Below are 16,841 nucleotides of genomic sequence, written 5' to 3'. Positions count from 1 at the left end.
GATCAAGCTAGGTTGAGAGAACATTGTACAAATCTCATCTTTGGGTGAGTTTCCTCACTCCGAAGGTCATCAAATCTTCACAAGAGTACACTGTTTTGTTTGTACGTCACACTCTGCATGGCAAAGTGGCCCCTAACCCCTACACTACTACCTAAACCTCACCTCGAGTAGCTAGGTGGGCCTCATAAAGAGGTATAAATACCTACCTAGTATGTGGGCCTTAGAGCTAGGCGTTCTCTCTCTCTCTCTCTCTCTCTCTCAAACTACTGAAAACACTATTTGTGAAAACATTGCAAAGTGCAAAAAAACCATATCACATGGCTTAGCACAAATGAAAAAGGTGTAGTTAAAATCCACTTTAAAACTGCGATATGGCTTCGCAAGTGTAAGTTGTGCGCGACTGCTGAGGGCCGGCGTGTGATCCCCTGGCACGGTCACTGTGCCGGAGGCCGCGGCCCCGGATCGCCATGCCCTGCCCTCTCCCCGCCCCTTTTTTCAAGCACCGGGACATACGCGCGTCCCAGGGCTTGCGCGCGTCGCTGGGCCTATGCAAAATAGGCTCAGCGCGCACCCCTCAGGTTCTCAATCACACAGTTACATACATGTTGTCTTACACATGAGCACACACACACAGGATCCCAAACACACCTGCTAGCTCACTCACTCTCTCTCTGTCTCCACCCTTCCCACCTCCCACTAAAGAACAACTGGCAGCAGCAGCAGTCTTCTCCTCTTCCAACCCTCGTGGCCTCGAGAAAGGAGTTCCATTGGCCAGAAGGGCTGTCGTTGCTCCTTTTTTCATTCCGGGCTGATGCTGCACGCACTTGGTCTCTTCTTCCCACACAGGTGGCCGCTGCACACCACTTCCTTTTCTGGGTCATGGGGGCAGGAAGAAGAGACCATCCTGCAAATGCCACTGACTGAATGCTTCTTCCAGTTTTCCTGATGCATTCCACCCGGGCTATCAGCATTTCAAGCCCGGGAGGAGGAAGAGTTTGCATCATGCTGGGGCAGGGGGAGCAGCTGAGCCAGCAGAGGACTGGGAAGTGTGGCGACACACCTGCATGTGCTTGGCAACACACGAGTGTCTCGCGACACATCGGTTGAGAATCGCTGGTCTAAAAGATTGCGCCCTGCAGATCCCAGCATCCTCAATGGTTTGTAAATATTCAATATTGCACTTATACAGACTGGGGTCTCCCCACTTAAAGTTCTCTAAATTAGCATAAGGATCTTAAATTTACATGCCAGTGTATCATGAGCCAGTGAAGGGACCACAATACTGGTGTAATGTGGTTTCTAAGACTTACCTTGGTTAACACTCTAGCAGCAGCATTCTGAACCACTTGCAGGGCCTGCATTATGGAATTTGGTAGCCCAATATAAAATGAGTAACAATAATCTAAACCTGACAAAACTAAGAGGGTCATTTATCAAACTGTGCTGAGGCTTTTTTGCATACGTTAAGGGCTTAGCACATGCGATAGCACCATATTGTATGGTGTGATGCAAATAAAGAAAATAGGAGGAGTTAGGGGTGGAGAGTGGGCTGATTTTAATATCACCTTTTTGAATTAGGCTGTGTGATAAGGTTTTATTGCCTTGTGTGATGTCTCCTGCAAGGCCTATTGAGAGAGTGAGAGAGAGAGAGAGAGAGAGAGAGAATCTGGCCATAATGTCATCTCCCTAGATAGGTATTTGTATCTCTATGGAAGGCCCACCTAGTAACTCGAGGTGAGGGTTAGGTATCAGTGTAGGGGGTTAGGGGCCCCTTTGACATTCAATGTTAGATGTACGAACAGAACAGTGGTCTCTTGTGAACATTTGATGACCCTCAGAGTGAGGAAACTCACTCCAAGCTGAGATTTGGGCAATGTTCTCTCAACCCAGCTTGATGGACGCTCTACCTGGGTTACATCAAGCTAGATTGAGAGAACATTGCCCAAATCTCATCTTGGAGATTTGGGCAATGTTCTGGCTCCTATCGCAAAGTCTGATAATGTTATCGCAATTTGCACTAACTTAGCTCTTCGCATAGGTAATTAGCGCAAATTGCGATAAAATGAATATTTGCATAAACCATGCCCCTTTTGCTATCGCATGCGATACCACATTTTGAAAAATCCAGGCCTAAGGCATGTAGGACAGTTTGGAAGTCCAAAAAAGATAGTTATGGTTTTAGTTTCTGCAAGAGGTGCAACTTTAAAAAGCAATTCTCACTACTGCCTTTACTTGTAATTGGAAAGAAAGGTCAGATTCTAACAAAACTCATGTTTCTTATTTGTTGAGGTACTGGAATTACCACTCCTCAGATCGAAAAGAGGAGGGAAGATTATCAAGGACAAATCTATTTATAAGTTTTCCCAGTGTTTATCATCAAACTACTGCTAAACATCCCTTGCTTTATGTTCTCAAACAACTCTCACCCACAAATAAGGGATCATTAGAATAAAAAGTTGAAAATAAATATGAAAATAGAACAATCACTCAACCAGTTTAAGCAAGTCAATCACTAATACTGGTTAATTAAATTGGAGTAAGACCATCAGACTTTGCCATGGACTACACTTATTTTTTGTGTGCCTTGTGTCCCATCTATAGCATGCAAATATATTCATGTCCAGCAAAACAAATTTATATTTTTAAAGAGTCCTTTTTAAATTGCAAATTAAAAATGTTTTTGTAAAGCAGGAGGGATATGTCTTGTTTACAAGATGCATAGACTTAACAATCTAATGGAGAAACCTTATCTGATAAAAGATGAAGTTTGTCCTAAATATGATGGGACCAGATACAAGTTCCCTGACACTGACACAACATTTCAAAATTCACGTTTCTTCAATGGGGTATACATAGCAGTTTTAAATGTCCAATATTCACCATTCATTTTTTATAGCAGAATCCAGGTCTCCAGGTCTAAACAAACGTTTTTCAACAACTGAATGTCTCCATATTTCATTTGTCTCAAATATTCTTCATATTCTGTGTACTGTCACCACTCTTTTTGGTAGCAGTTTGTCAGAGTTGCAGAGAAAGCATTCAAGCACTGGCAGTTTGAAAGCTTACTCCAATTTAATTAACCATTATTAATAATTGCCTTGCTTAAACTGGTTGAGTGATCACACTATTTTTGTATACATTTGTATTTTGCTCATTTTTTGCCTCTAGTAATTATTATAAAAAGAAAGTTATTTGTGTACAATCTGTAACCCACTCCTTTCACAGATTGGGCACAGAAAGATGTTAATTAGGAACCTTTGTTTTCTGTTTTTATATTATTTATCCTGGGAAATTTAATATTATAACAAAAAGAATCAGTGGGGAAATGATTTTGTTATAATAAACAGGGAAAACATTAGTGGAAAAATATTTTTTCCTCTTATTTTTTTTTTGTTATAACATTGAAATTCTAAGGAAAAATAAAATAAAAAATGAAAAACAAAAGTCCGTATAAACAATGATGCCCATAGGGCAGAGCTCTGAAGGATACCAGCCTCTACAGAATACCAGCTAATAATTATTTATTCCATTTTTATATTCTGCTGTATCTCAATATTCAAAGCAGATTACACAAATACATTCATAATTACAGCAATAAAATGATATAAAAATAATAGTCTCACTTCATAATAAAACACATAGCATCTTTACGGCATTGACCTTAAAATACCAGAGAACCTGCATATACTTTAGAAAATTAAAAAGCTCTTACTTTCTTCCTGAACCACAAATAGTTATCATCCTGATGCACAACTACTGGCAACATATTCCATTACTAGTAACAGCTAAAGAAAAAGCATGGTGAACAATTGCTTGTAATCAAAAACAACTGATCAATGGAATGGTTAACTGACTTTGACCTGAGGACCGCAAACTGCGAGCCAGCTCATAACCTCTAATCTTATCCGCAAGACAATAAATAGTTCTAAACAGTGATTTGTGCGCCATTGTTAGAACTTTTGAAGTGAATTCTCTCGTTCACTGGGAGCCAATGTAATTCCTTTCTATAAGAGTTAAAGCTGGTTCCCCAAGGCAAGCCAAAGATTATAAGAATTGCAGCTCTAATTCATGTGAGCAATCCTCACCTGTTGAGAGTTGTCAGTCAAAAATGAGGCAAACAATTGCAGTACTGTCACCAAGGGGGTCATTTTCTAAAGGGATCGCATGCGATACCTAGATCGGGGCGGAGTTGGGGCAGAGTCCACACCGGAAGGGGAGGAGTCAGGATGGCACCAGGGCGGACTCCGCGACAACTTCGCTGACGCCGAAAGGTAAGACTCCTTATCGCCGCCAGTAGTGCGCGCAATAACACCACCTTTCATGGTGGCACTATTGGGTGCAAAAGACGGCAGCGATAGCACTGCGGTGGTGCGATCGCTGCCGGCTTTCGCAGGCCTGCCCCCTGCTTCGCCTCCCTGCCCGGCACCACGCGATTCACAGAGGCCTGCGCCGTTAGAAAATCTAGCCCTAAGATGCCTAGGTTCCTCAGGTGAATTAACAGAATTTGATGTTTAACTCATTATAGCAAAATGTCTGTATTATGGGCAGGTCAAAATCCAAACTGGAGTTGGTCTAAGATGCTATTCTCATTGATAAAATCTTATAGTGATTTCTGAACAATCTGTTCAATCACTTTAGTTAGAAACATGGAAACATGACCACAGAAAAAGACCATACAGCCCATCTAGTTATTTATTTATTAACTTTTTTTTAGTCCGATATTCGAGGGCATCATCATAGAGTAAGATGAGATAGATTCTCTGCTTTAATACCGCTACAAAATAAATGGACATAACATAACACATCCAATTATGAGTTTTTTTATAACCACATTTGTTACCGTATAGTCTTGGCACATGTATAGTGATAGAATTTATAAATAATCTGTTCCATTATTAATATTCGTGCCTTATTGTAAACCGTTATGATGGTACCTAACTTAATGACGGTTTAAAAAACTTTTTAAATAAATAAATATCGGTTTACATGAAAACTTGAGAGAAATGCAATAAAACGGGGGAGGGGGAAGGGGGGCAGCAATGAAAGTCAAGATATGAGGAAAGGAAGAGAAGAAAAGAAGGACAGATGATAACAAATGAACAAATTGTCCAGGGGCTAACGAATTTACAGTAAGTACAAATTTGTACAGAAAGCAATGTACAAAATTGGCATTAAGTACATAAAAGCCAAGCCATATACAGTGTGGCAGTATACAAAAAAACCAAACGAAGATACAATATTATTGAGTAAAGGGGATCCGGAGAAGGCACTAAAAGGAGGAGGGGTGGCTAAGGGTGGGGGCGACAAGGCAGGGAACAAGCTGAGCTAGAGAGCAGGAGAGGGAGGAGGGGTGGGAGGGAAGGAGGGGGAGAGCACGGGAATGCACGATCATTGGAGCTACAGAATTGGTTACAGGTTTACAGTGTGTGTTCTGCTCTCCCCCTCGATTATTATGGAGGAAGAGCTGTGAGGCAGTCAGAAGGTTGACCTGAATAGCCCTCTGTTTTCTTTATATATATATATATATTTTTTTTTTTTTCAGTTAAATTACATACTTTGCTTGTAATTCTAATCCAACGGAAAAGTTGTCTGCCCATCCACACCAACTAATTCAGCTTTACAATCCCTAACATACTCTCGGAGATTTCCTGTTTGCCCCATGACCTCTTGAATTCATATGCTGTTCCCGTCTCCATCATCTCCACAGGGAGACTATTCCATACATCCACTACTCTCTCTGCAAAGAAAACTTTCCTTATATTACTCCTGAATCTTCTCTCTTTTACCCTCATTCCATGACCCCTTGTTCTAGAGTTTCCTTTCCATCGAAAGAGGCCTACCTTTTATGCATGGAAACTGTGACCCAGGCCTGGCCAGAGGGTGGATCCTGTTCCTGAGATCCAGGCCTAGGCACAGATGAAATTGGTTGGTAATTTTCAGACTGCAGGATCTGACTTTGAAATGTTTTAAATTGGTTGTACAGAGGCTTATTTAAGCTGAGCAAAAACGCAACCCTCCATAAGGACTGTGTTGACAATCTTTGTTACAGAATCCCCAATATCCTCACAATGCACCTTTAAAATCACAGTGGAGTAGGAGTTCAGGGACAGGTTGTGCTATTCATAGATGTAATAAATTGGATAATTTCCCCTTTTGTCACTGGTTGAAAACACTTCCAACATCCCTCTGTCTGCTCAGGTCCCAGCATAGGCAAATCAGGATCTCCAGGGAACCTTGAGCAGATGGATGAGACCTTATCATGAAAGGCAACTGCAAATATGTTACAAGTAATAAGAGATGGAACATTTATCAATTGTATGCATCAAGCATTTAACCATAAGGAACAACTAATAAGGGCTACTTCCAGCTAGCTGAATATGGTAAATAAATATATGGGGTCGATTTTAAGATCCATGTGCACATCCATGTGCATGCAGTTCCTGGCGCACACACATGGACACGCCGATTTTATAACATGTAGTGCCAGCACGCGCATGTTATAAAATCCGATTGTCATGCGCACATGTGCTCCGGATTTTAAAATGCACCCATGCATGTGCAGGCAGCACGCAAATCGTACGCTGGGCAGGAGGGTTTAGCAAAATGCAAGCAGCAAAGCAGTTGGACCTCCCCCCAGTTCCCTCCCAGTCCGCTCCAATTAAGGAGCGGACTGGGAGGGAACTTTCCTATCCCTAACCCTACGCTACCGATCCCTAATTTTTTTATTTTAATACTTGCTGCTCCCCGGGAGCAGAAGTAATCTCTGCGTGACAGCGGCTAATGGCACTGTCCTGGGCACCCCGCCCAGACCATGCCCCCGGCCTGCCCTTTCTGCAGGACCCGTCACTTTGGCACGTAACGAGGGTTACACGCAAGGCTGGGCCTGTTCTAAAATACGCCCAACCATGTGTGTAACCCCCGTTTTTTATGTGCATGGCCCTTTTAAAATTGGGCCTTTAGTTTCTTAACTTCAACGACCATCTGTTTATATTCCTGTAGATTATAGGCAGTTTTATCAGAGGCAGACTGTTGCTTCTGCTTTTTTCATTCTCAATGGCATAAATGACTTTTGAACTATCTTTAATTCAGCAGAATACCATGGAAACAGTTCTCCCTCCATGGCCTAACCCATTTAACAGGAGCCAGTTTATCTCTGGACCGTTGTAATATATCCTGCTAGACAGTCACATCAGCACTGACATCTGCTTGAGGGATTTTGTCCAACTCTTTTAGATGTATTGCTGAAGACATAGATATATCTTTTGTTGTTTATTCCCCATTGAAAGCCAATGATTTTGTTGTGATATCCTGGCACTGTTGATACCGTATTTCCCCAAAAAATAAGCCCTACCCTGTAAATAAGCCCAGCTTGAGTTTTCAGGATTTTTGGAGTGGGCTTGAATTATAAGTCCTACTCCAAAAATAAGCCCTAGTGGATGTGCGGTTGCACCCCAAGACTTGCCTGACCTCCCCCCCCCAAAGACTTACTGAAAGTCCCTGGTGGTCCAGCGGGGTTCCGGGAGTGATCTCCCCCTCTCGGGCCGTTGGCTGCCACTAATCAAAATGACGCCAATGGCCCTTTGCCCTTACCGTGTGACAGGGGCTATCGGTGCCATTGGTCAGCCCCTGTCACATGGTAGGAGCAATGAATGGCCCATGCCATTTTTTAAGATAGCACCAGCCGTCCATTGCTCCTACCATACCATGTGACAGAGGCCGGCCAATGGCACCGATAGCCCCTGTCAACAGTACCTGAATGTAATCCACTTTGAAGTGCTGTGAAAAGTGGAATATAAATAAATAAATTAAAAAAAAATATATATGATAAGTGCATTTTTATAAAATCTGTACCTCAGAACAACACCCCTTAGAGCGCCCCTTTTTTATATGCTTCTATATGCACGCAAAAGCAAAAATGCACATGAATTTTGGACTTTTATAAAATATGGAATACGTGAGAGGAGGCTCTTGCAAATTTTTACACATGTAACTTTTTCAAAATTCATCCCATTATAGATATATGGAATATATTTGCTGCTTCTGTGGTATATAAATTGGGTACTAAATGTGAACTCCCATATATATATATAGTAGCAAAAAACCTTTATTAGAATACATCTTCTGTGCATCTCATTAGCAAGGAAATCACATTAAATCCCACTCAACCTTTGGGTATTTCACATCTCAATATAAAGTAAAAAAAAGGGATCTGGAGGAATTGCAGAGAAAAATCTGTTTGGACAGTAATTATCTAAACTCTGCTACCTCTGGGCAATTGCTCTGAATATTGGTGGATTTAAGAACAAATTCATAATTGTGGTTTTCTTGCCTGGCTGTACACCAGAATAAAATTATTTAGAACATGAAACCTTGTGAAATGAGTATCTGGTGAAAGAATAAACCTAGAAAAAGAATAGATCTAGGGCATACCACAGGGACACTAGCAGACAGGCTGTACATTTTCGGAATAAAAGATACTAATATCCTAATGAGAGATGTACGAGGAATCCTTAACTAGACCGTCTGACTTTTTTCATTGAATTGTCTGATGGACCCATTTTAAAAATGTTCATATGCCTATGATCCTAATGTTATAACATTTTTACATTTTTCTAGAGTTTTGGTTTGCTTTCTTATTGCGCCCATCTCTCCATTTTGTTGTAGGAACGCAAGTTTCCAAAATTTGTGTCAAAAGAAATGGAGAATATGTATATTGAAGAGCTGAAGTCATCTGTCAATCTACTAATGGCAAACTTGGAGAGCATGCCTGTGTCCAAGGGAGGTTCCGAGTTCAAACTGCAGAAGCTGAAACGCAGTCATAACACCTCGATTATCGACATGGGAGAAGAGAATGAAAACCAGCTTTCCAAGTCAGATGTTGTGCTGTCCTTCAGTTTGGAGGTAAAACCTGTAAAATGAACTTTTCACTTGCCAATGCAGAGAATGCAGCAGCAGTGTGAAAACCAAAAGCAAGAATAAGTGCATTGCCAGATTAGCAATAGGAGTAAATGTTATAATTAAAACATATTTATTTAGTTATTTTACAGCTTATATATGACTTATGACATATCTTTTTATGAACTGGTACAAATAATGTACATTATCTGTGTAAAATTTAACAGATGCAGATTGTGTGAATACAATTTACTTTGAGTAACAGGCTGACTAGTACAAGTGGGGTGAGAAAGAATTGTAGAAAGTGGCTGTTACAGAGAGAATGAGTCTTCTGTTGAGTGTTTCATGAAAGTAAAATGCCTTGGCATTCTTTAATGCTCATGGGGTTGAAAGGGTCTCAGAGTGAGAGAGAGAGAGAACCTTCAAGAGATTAGCTGTTTCCTAATCTAACAAAACACTGGAGCACTTATCCATGTGCTGAAACTCTGCCATTCTTCTCAGATTCACAGTATCAGAGCTCAAAGTGGTATGGCTGCAGAGTTAGTCAAGTTTATTAGGAGAAAAATGTTTCTTCTGGAGCGAAGGGAGAACAAAAATATTAATCCTTGAGGGAAAATCAAACTACATTAACTCTCCTGTTCAGCACATGCGCCAACCTAACAGATAAGCTTGTAAAAGCATTTGCCCAAATCAAGTTCTTAATATTCTGCAGATAGTCTCTGTGCACTAGGTATGCATATCCTGAATCATGTTAATTTTTTTATGCTGCCCTTAAAATGTCATGCTTTGTCTGACTGGCTTGAATTAATAAGCTAGTGAAAGGGGCCACGCTGTATGGCGACATTACAAAATGTTGACCTCATAGAGAAAAATCCTGGAAATGAGTGAGACATTGAAAGACTGGTAAAGTTGTGGAAAAATCTTGCTCCTTTTTGTACCCAGCAACTACCCCCCACTCAATAAAATCCTGTTGTAATTGGGGATACCATACTGTGAACCTTTCATTTACAACTATCCAGAGATTTTTTCCTCAATTTTATTCCTTTCCGAAATAATAGAGCAATTTACAACAATAATCAAATCATAACAGAACAGGTAAAAGCAAACAAGTGCAAAACACAAAGATAAGTAAAATGAAACAAAATAAAATAACTAAGCAAAGTTCTTAAAAACAGAATACAGCTAAAAATAGAAAAAAAGAGTATATCAGATCAGTTTAAGTAAAGCAAAGATAGCAGCAGGGAAGTTAACAAAGTTAGTATAGACCTGCAAGAAAAGATATGTCTTCAAGGCCATCCTAAATTGGACAAAATCCTTTTCAGAACATAGGTCAAATGGAAGGGAATTCCAGAGGCTAGGGGCTAATTAGAAAAAGCTTATTATACATGTTGTTTCTAATCTGATGAATTTAAATGAAGGGGTGGTTAATAATTCCTGCTGTGAAGAGCGAAGGGGCCTTAGGAGATTTGAAAGATACGGTAGAATGCCTATTTTGAACTGAATGCAAAAGGAGACAGGTAACCAATAAAAGTCATACAATAGCGAGGTATAACTCCTACCCGCCACCATCTAGCGGATGGTGGCGGGTAGGAGATGTGCCGCCCGGAGCAAGAGCTGGTGCGTCCGGTCTCGCTCACCACATCACGTGACCTCTCGCGAGGTATAACTTTATCAGCAGTATTCTGCACTAATTGAAGTCTCCTGGTCAAATTGGAGGAAAGGCCATGGTACAGTTTATTGCAATATTCAAGATGGCTGAGTACTAGTGAATAAGTCTAAAAATGGTCTTAGGCTATGGATGAAACATAGGAAAACGTTGCACCATTGCACACGACCCAAAAGGTGAGATGAGAATCCAAACTAATGCCGAAAATGATAACAACTACCCTGAGTTGCAGTGAAGAGCCTGCCATTTTAAGTGGAGGAGGAAAGCAATTGAAGTCCAAGTTCCTTGCAAACCCATATGAATTGGGCTGTACTGCATAGGGAGTCCTTGTGGGGGCCCAGCCCCCGGAACGCTCCCGGATGGTGCCTCACCCACGGCTCAGCCCTGGAACGCCCCCGGACCGGCACCCCACCCACAGCCCCACCCCGGAACGCCCCTTTTTTGAAGCCCCGGGACATACGCGCGTCCTGGGGCTTGGGCGCGCCGAGCCTATGCAAGATAGGCTCGGCGCGCGCAGGGGCAGGCAGAGGCAGGTTTTTGGGGGTTACGCACGTAGGTTACATGCGCAACCCTTTGAAAATCTACCCCAGTACTCCTAACATCACTACAACACAAACTGACATAAAAAGATACCACAATAGGTCACTGCACTGCAAAGTTCAAGCAATGAAGAGAAAAGTGTTTAGCAGAACCTTGATGATCCAAAGTATTGATAGTGCTTTTTTATTTCACCTGGCACTTTCCTTCTGCACCTTTTGGCATGCAGCTGAATTGGAACTGGACTATGGCCCCCATGAGATTCCATTTGCAACTACAGAGGGTTTTACCCCCTATTTAATATCATTTATTAGTTTGTTACATTTATTAAACTTGATATACCACTTGAATGAAACAAAGAGATGTACAAAATCAAATTACATACACAGTAAATAAAAACAGTAAACAGACACTACATTCGGTGCTCAGCCTCAGCCTGAAGCCACATACCAAGACACCTTTGGGAACCTTGCAATTGGGAGCTCTATATTCTGCCACAAGGCATCATGGTTATGTGTTGATTGAGACTCCCTCCCCCCAAGGGGCTGTGAATGCTGCCTTTGAAACATCCCAAACCTCAAATGGTTTGAAAGAACAGAAGACCTTACCTGGGAATTAGAACCCAGGTATTCACCATAGCAGAGCCACCAACTCAGTGCAGGATCATCTGTGATAATTTTGGTGTGATTTTACAATATTTTCTAATGTTATGTTTTGAAGCTAGAAAATTACTAGCCTTGATAGTGTATTAAGCTTCTTGCTTTGTTTTCTACCTTATTTTCCAATACAGTGTTCTTCCCATCAAAAACATCCAAAACATTTTATATTCTCATTTTGTAAGATAAACAATTTTCTTTCAGGTTGTTATAATGGAAGTCCAGGGCCTAAAATCCTTAGCACCCAATCGGATAGTCTATTGCACAATGGAAGTAGAAGGAGGGGAAAAACTGCAGACTGATCAGGCAGAAGCTTCCAAGCCAACGTATGTACCTCTGTATTTCCATGTATTTCATTAATAAACTGCCAGCTTATTTTACTAACATGACAATGCTTTGCAGTACAAATTTCTGCAAAAATTTTTGTATGAAATCCTGAACTTTTATGTAATAAACCTTAATTGTATATTCTTGAAGTGTAGTTAAGTTTTATGCAAAATTACACTTTTGTGATTTTGCATGCAAAATTTTGCATCTGCTGATTTACATAATTTGAGTTAATTAGGTGATTTTGCATACATTTTACAAATGGCTTTGTAAATGCAAAAATTTTGCATGATAAAATGGTAAATAGCACTTGCAAAATTTAACAAGTGCTTATATGTACTATTTGCTATTTATATATCGTTTGCAGTGTTAGCTAAAAGGTGAATTTGCATTTTTAGTTAAAACTTCAGCTTCAGCTAAGGGCATTTCTATGACCATTGCCTTATGGAAAATGAAATTGCTTAAATGTCTACATTATACCATAGTTAACTAAAGCTCACCTTTCTGATTTAACCAAATCTAGAAAGAAAAGTACAATTTAGAAAAAAGTGAAAGTGGACAAGGCCATGGGTCCCGATGAAGTATATCCCAGGATACTGAGGGCGTTCAGAGATGTGTTGGTGGGTCCCACTGAACGACCTGTTCAGTAGATTCCTGGAAACAGGAGTGGTGCTGTGGTATGGGAGAAGAGCAGTGGTGGTCCCGTTTCACAAGAGTGGTAGAAGAGAGGAGGCTGGAAACTACAGTCTGGTTAAGCCTCAACTTGGTGGTGGGAAAACTAATGGAGAGGCTGCTGAAGGAAAGGATAATAAAACATCTACAATCAGGTGGGTTACTGGACCCAAGGCAGCATGGATTCACCAGAATCAATCAATTCTGATTGATTTTTTTTTTTTTTGATTGGGTGACTAGAGAATTGGATCAAGGAAGAATGCTCGATGTAAACTAGTTGGATTTCAACAAAGCTTTTGATACAGTCCCACAAAGAAGGCTTGTGAATAAAATGAGAAGCTTGGGCATGAGCGCCAAGGTGGTGGCATGGATTACAAACTGATTGATGGGAGATAGCATGTAATGGTAAATGGAACCTATTCTGAAGAGAGAACTGTGTTAAGTGGAGAGTCACAGGGATCGGTATTGGGACCATTTCTGTGCAATATCTTTGTGAGCAACATTGCGGAAGGGATAGAAGGTAAAGTTTGCTAATTGTGGATGATTCTAAGGTCTTCAAAAGAGTGGACATGCCTGAAGGAGTAGAAAGAATGAAAAGTGATTTAAGAAAGCTTGATGAGCAGTCAAAGATTTGGCATCTGGTATTCAATGCCAAGAAGTGCAGAGTCATACATCTGGGATTCAGTAATCCGAAATAGCTGTATATGATCATGGGGGAAAGACTGATGTACACAATCCAAGAGAGGAATCTTGGGGTGATAGTGTTTGAAGATGGTGAGGCAATGTGACCAGGCAATACTTAAAGCCAGTAGAATGCTGGGCTGCATAGAGAGAGTAATAACCAGTAAGAAAAAGGAAGTGATGATGCCCTTGCACAGGTTCTTGGTGAGGCCCCACCTGGTGTACTGTGTTTAGTTCTGGAACCTGTATCACTAAAAAGATAAAGACAGAATGGAGGCGGTCCATAGAAGGGCGATCAAAATGGTGTGGGATCAGTTTCAGAAGACTTAAGAGGAGAGGCTGAAGGATTTAAATATGTATTCCCTGGAAGAGAAGAGGTGCAGGGGAGATATGATACAGACCTTAAGATACCTGAAAGGTTTTAATGATGCATTAACTTTGAACCTTTCCATTGGAAAGAAATCAGTAGAAGTAGGGGTCATGAAATGAAACTCCAGTGGGAACGACTAAGAACCAATGTCAGGAATTATTTCTTCATTGAGAGGGTGGTGGATGCCTGGATTGTCCTTCCAGAAGAGGTGGTGAAAAGAAAACAGTCAAAGAATTCAAAGGGGCATGGGATAAACACTGTGGATTCCTAAAGGCTAGAGGATGGAAATGAAAAAAAGGGTTCATGGGGATAATTTGCTGATGCAGTGGTTACTACCCTTTAACCAATAAGCCCTGAAGCTTTTGATGCAACTCCAATATTAATCTACACTTCAATGGCAGGGGGAAAGGAGAATTGGATTCAGACAACAACCAACAAAGGCCATGACTTTTACGGTCTGGGAAACTGATAAACATGGGGGTAACCATATATTTTAGATATGTGGGATCTAAATTTATAAATAAAATATAATCTGCAACATCGCTCTCCACTTTGATGGCAGGGGTTGGGGAGAGGAGAGGAATTGGATTCAGACACCAACCAACACAAGCCCTGACCTTTATAGTCTAGGGCACTGATATGTAGACATAAGGACAAAAGCACAATACTGCTTCTATGGCCAAGTCTATAAGCAAATCACATCAAGCAGCATTGTCTGAATTTTCAAGAAGGCTCATCACCTAGTAAAAATGTTGCTAGCAGTACATTTTTTATGGGTTATCATAAGGCTTGGGGATAACTGTAAGGAGTGGCAATTGCAACCCTTAAGAGAAACATGGGGGAAACCTGCACAATGAGGCAGATACTACCCTTAACAGTAAATTGGGGGTAACCTGCACAGAGCGGCAGTTACCACCCTTAACAGTAACATGGGGTAACCTGCATGGAGCGGCAGTTACTACCATAAGAAGTTTGCTTTGCCAACTGGCTGCATCATTTGGACCTTTTCTGCTGTCATTACTATGTTACTATATTACTGTGTAATTTGAACCACTCAAGTAGCATTAAAAAATATAACTGAGTCTTTAGGATATTATGGTGCTGATTCACTAAATAACACATTAAAAATGTTTTAGCTTACATGTTAAAATTGGGACTAGTGACCTTCTCACTAACCCAATAAGCTGCAGAGCAGACAAATGGTAAAAGGCTCATGCTAAAGAGAATGTGGATGTTTTACCAGGTGCATGCTAGGGGTGTGCATTCGGATTGACCGCATTAGTAAAATGCAACTCATATTTTTTTTTTACTTAAAAAATTGATTCGACATAAACGATCGGATTTCCCACATATCGAACATAGATATGTTCGATATGTGGGAAATCGCGATTGTTGAGCCAAAATAAAAATATAAACCCCCTCACCCTCCTTAATCCCCCCCCAGACTTACCACAACTCCCTGGTGATCGAGCGAGGAGTGAGGACGTCATTTCTGCAATCCTTGGCGAGAAGCATGTGACGTCGGTGGCACGTCGAGTGACGCGGCGTCACGTGATTCCCGGCTCGTTCGCGCCGGACGGCTCATTCGGCCCAAAAAGAACTTTTGGCCAGCTTGGGGGGGTCAGGAGGCCCCCCAAGCTGGCCAAAAGTTCTTTTTGGGCCGAACGAGCCGTCCGGCGCGAACGAGCCGGGAATCACGTGACGCCGCGTCACTCGACGTGCCACCGACGTCACATGCTTCTCGCCAAGGATTGCAGAAATGACGTCCTCACTCCTCGCTCGATCACCAGGGAGTTGTGGTAAGTCTGGGGGGGGATTAAGGAGGGTGAGGGGGTTTAAATTTTTTTTTGCACATATGTACATATACCCAACTCATTGGATTTTTTTTATGTCCATATTGGCCGCAAGTGGGACCCCCTTTCGGACATAAAAAATATGAACATAAAATTTTGCTCTGCACATCCCTAGTGTATGCTCAGCTTATATAAAATCTTCATAGTAACTGCCCAAAATGCAGGAACTGGGGCACACTCTCCCTTACCCCCAAAATACAATAAAGTTTAAAGGCTTTGACACCCCAACCTCCACACCCCATAAAAGAATAAGACCCTCTGTGGCAGATCCCTTTCCCGCCTCTAACCCTCTTCCATAAAATTAAGATGCTCTGCGGCAGCTATCGACTTCTTTCCTCTATAAGAATAAGGCTCTTTTTGGCAGCTCCCTCCCTCACCCAACATGCCATCTGGGCCCCTTGCAAGCCCCAACACACCAGGCTATGCCCTGAATTTTTTTTCCTGGCAAGATGTTAAGTGGGGACCTTCATTTTCAGTTTTTATTTTTTGCAGGAAATTTTTAGGATTTATTTTAACATGAGCAACAACAGGAGAATATCAGTGGGGAAAAAAAAATCTTCATTATTTTTCCAGGAGAATATTGTAATTTATTTTGATGGAGCGGCAACCCTTTTATTGCGGTGCATGACTGCCTATTTTTGAGAGAGAGAGAGAGAGAGAGAGAGAGAGAGAGAGAGAGAGAGAGAGAGAGACTTCCTATAATGCCTATGCCCTAGACAAGTATTTGTATCCCTATGGGAGGGCCACCTAGTAACTCGAGGTGGGGATTAGGTATGAGCGTAGGGGGTTGGGGGCCACTTTCGCATTCAACATTAGACCTAATCTCATGTTGAATGCGAAAGTGGCGCCCAACCCCCTACGCTCATACCTAATCCCCACCTCGAGTTACTAGGTGGCCCTCCCATAGGGATACAAATACTTGTCTAGGGCATAGGCATTATAGGAAGGCGCGCTCTCTCTCTCTCTCTCTCTCTCTCTCTCTCTCTCTCTCTCTCTCTCTCCCCCCACCTGCAGGATACTGAAAAAACAGGCTGCTGGGAATATCATGGACCGTGATACTCCTGGCTGGACACTTTCATGAAAACATCATGCACCGCAATAAAACAACCAATGAATCATCGTGGTGCACGATGTTTTCGCGATTTGTGACTCCAGTTCCACGAATGGCGAAAACATCACATGCG

General features: G+C 41.6%; 1 protein-coding gene across 6 annotated transcripts in view; it reads left to right on the top strand.

The window, feature by feature from the left end:
• CADPS (calcium dependent secretion activator) overlaps positions 1 to 16,841 on the top strand; it is a 1,086,201-nt gene that overhangs the window by 487,998 nt on the left and 581,362 nt on the right. For all 6 annotated transcript variants that reach the window (XM_029601011.1, XM_029601008.1, XM_029601007.1 and 3 more), the window contains 2 exons: positions 8,665 to 8,901; positions 11,959 to 12,080. In XM_029601011.1, the coding sequence (XP_029456871.1) occupies positions 8,665 to 8,901; positions 11,959 to 12,080 (359 nt within the window). The remainder of the gene's footprint in view (positions 1 to 8,664; positions 8,902 to 11,958; positions 12,081 to 16,841) is intronic.

Source organism: Rhinatrema bivittatum, chromosome 4, assembly GCF_901001135.1.
Source record: "Rhinatrema bivittatum chromosome 4, aRhiBiv1.1, whole genome shotgun sequence".
NCBI classification, from domain to species: Eukaryota; Metazoa; Chordata; class Amphibia; order Gymnophiona; family Rhinatrematidae; genus Rhinatrema; species Rhinatrema bivittatum.
The sequence above is the reverse complement of the archived record's forward strand: the minus strand, read 5'-3'. Positions and strand labels throughout refer to the sequence as shown.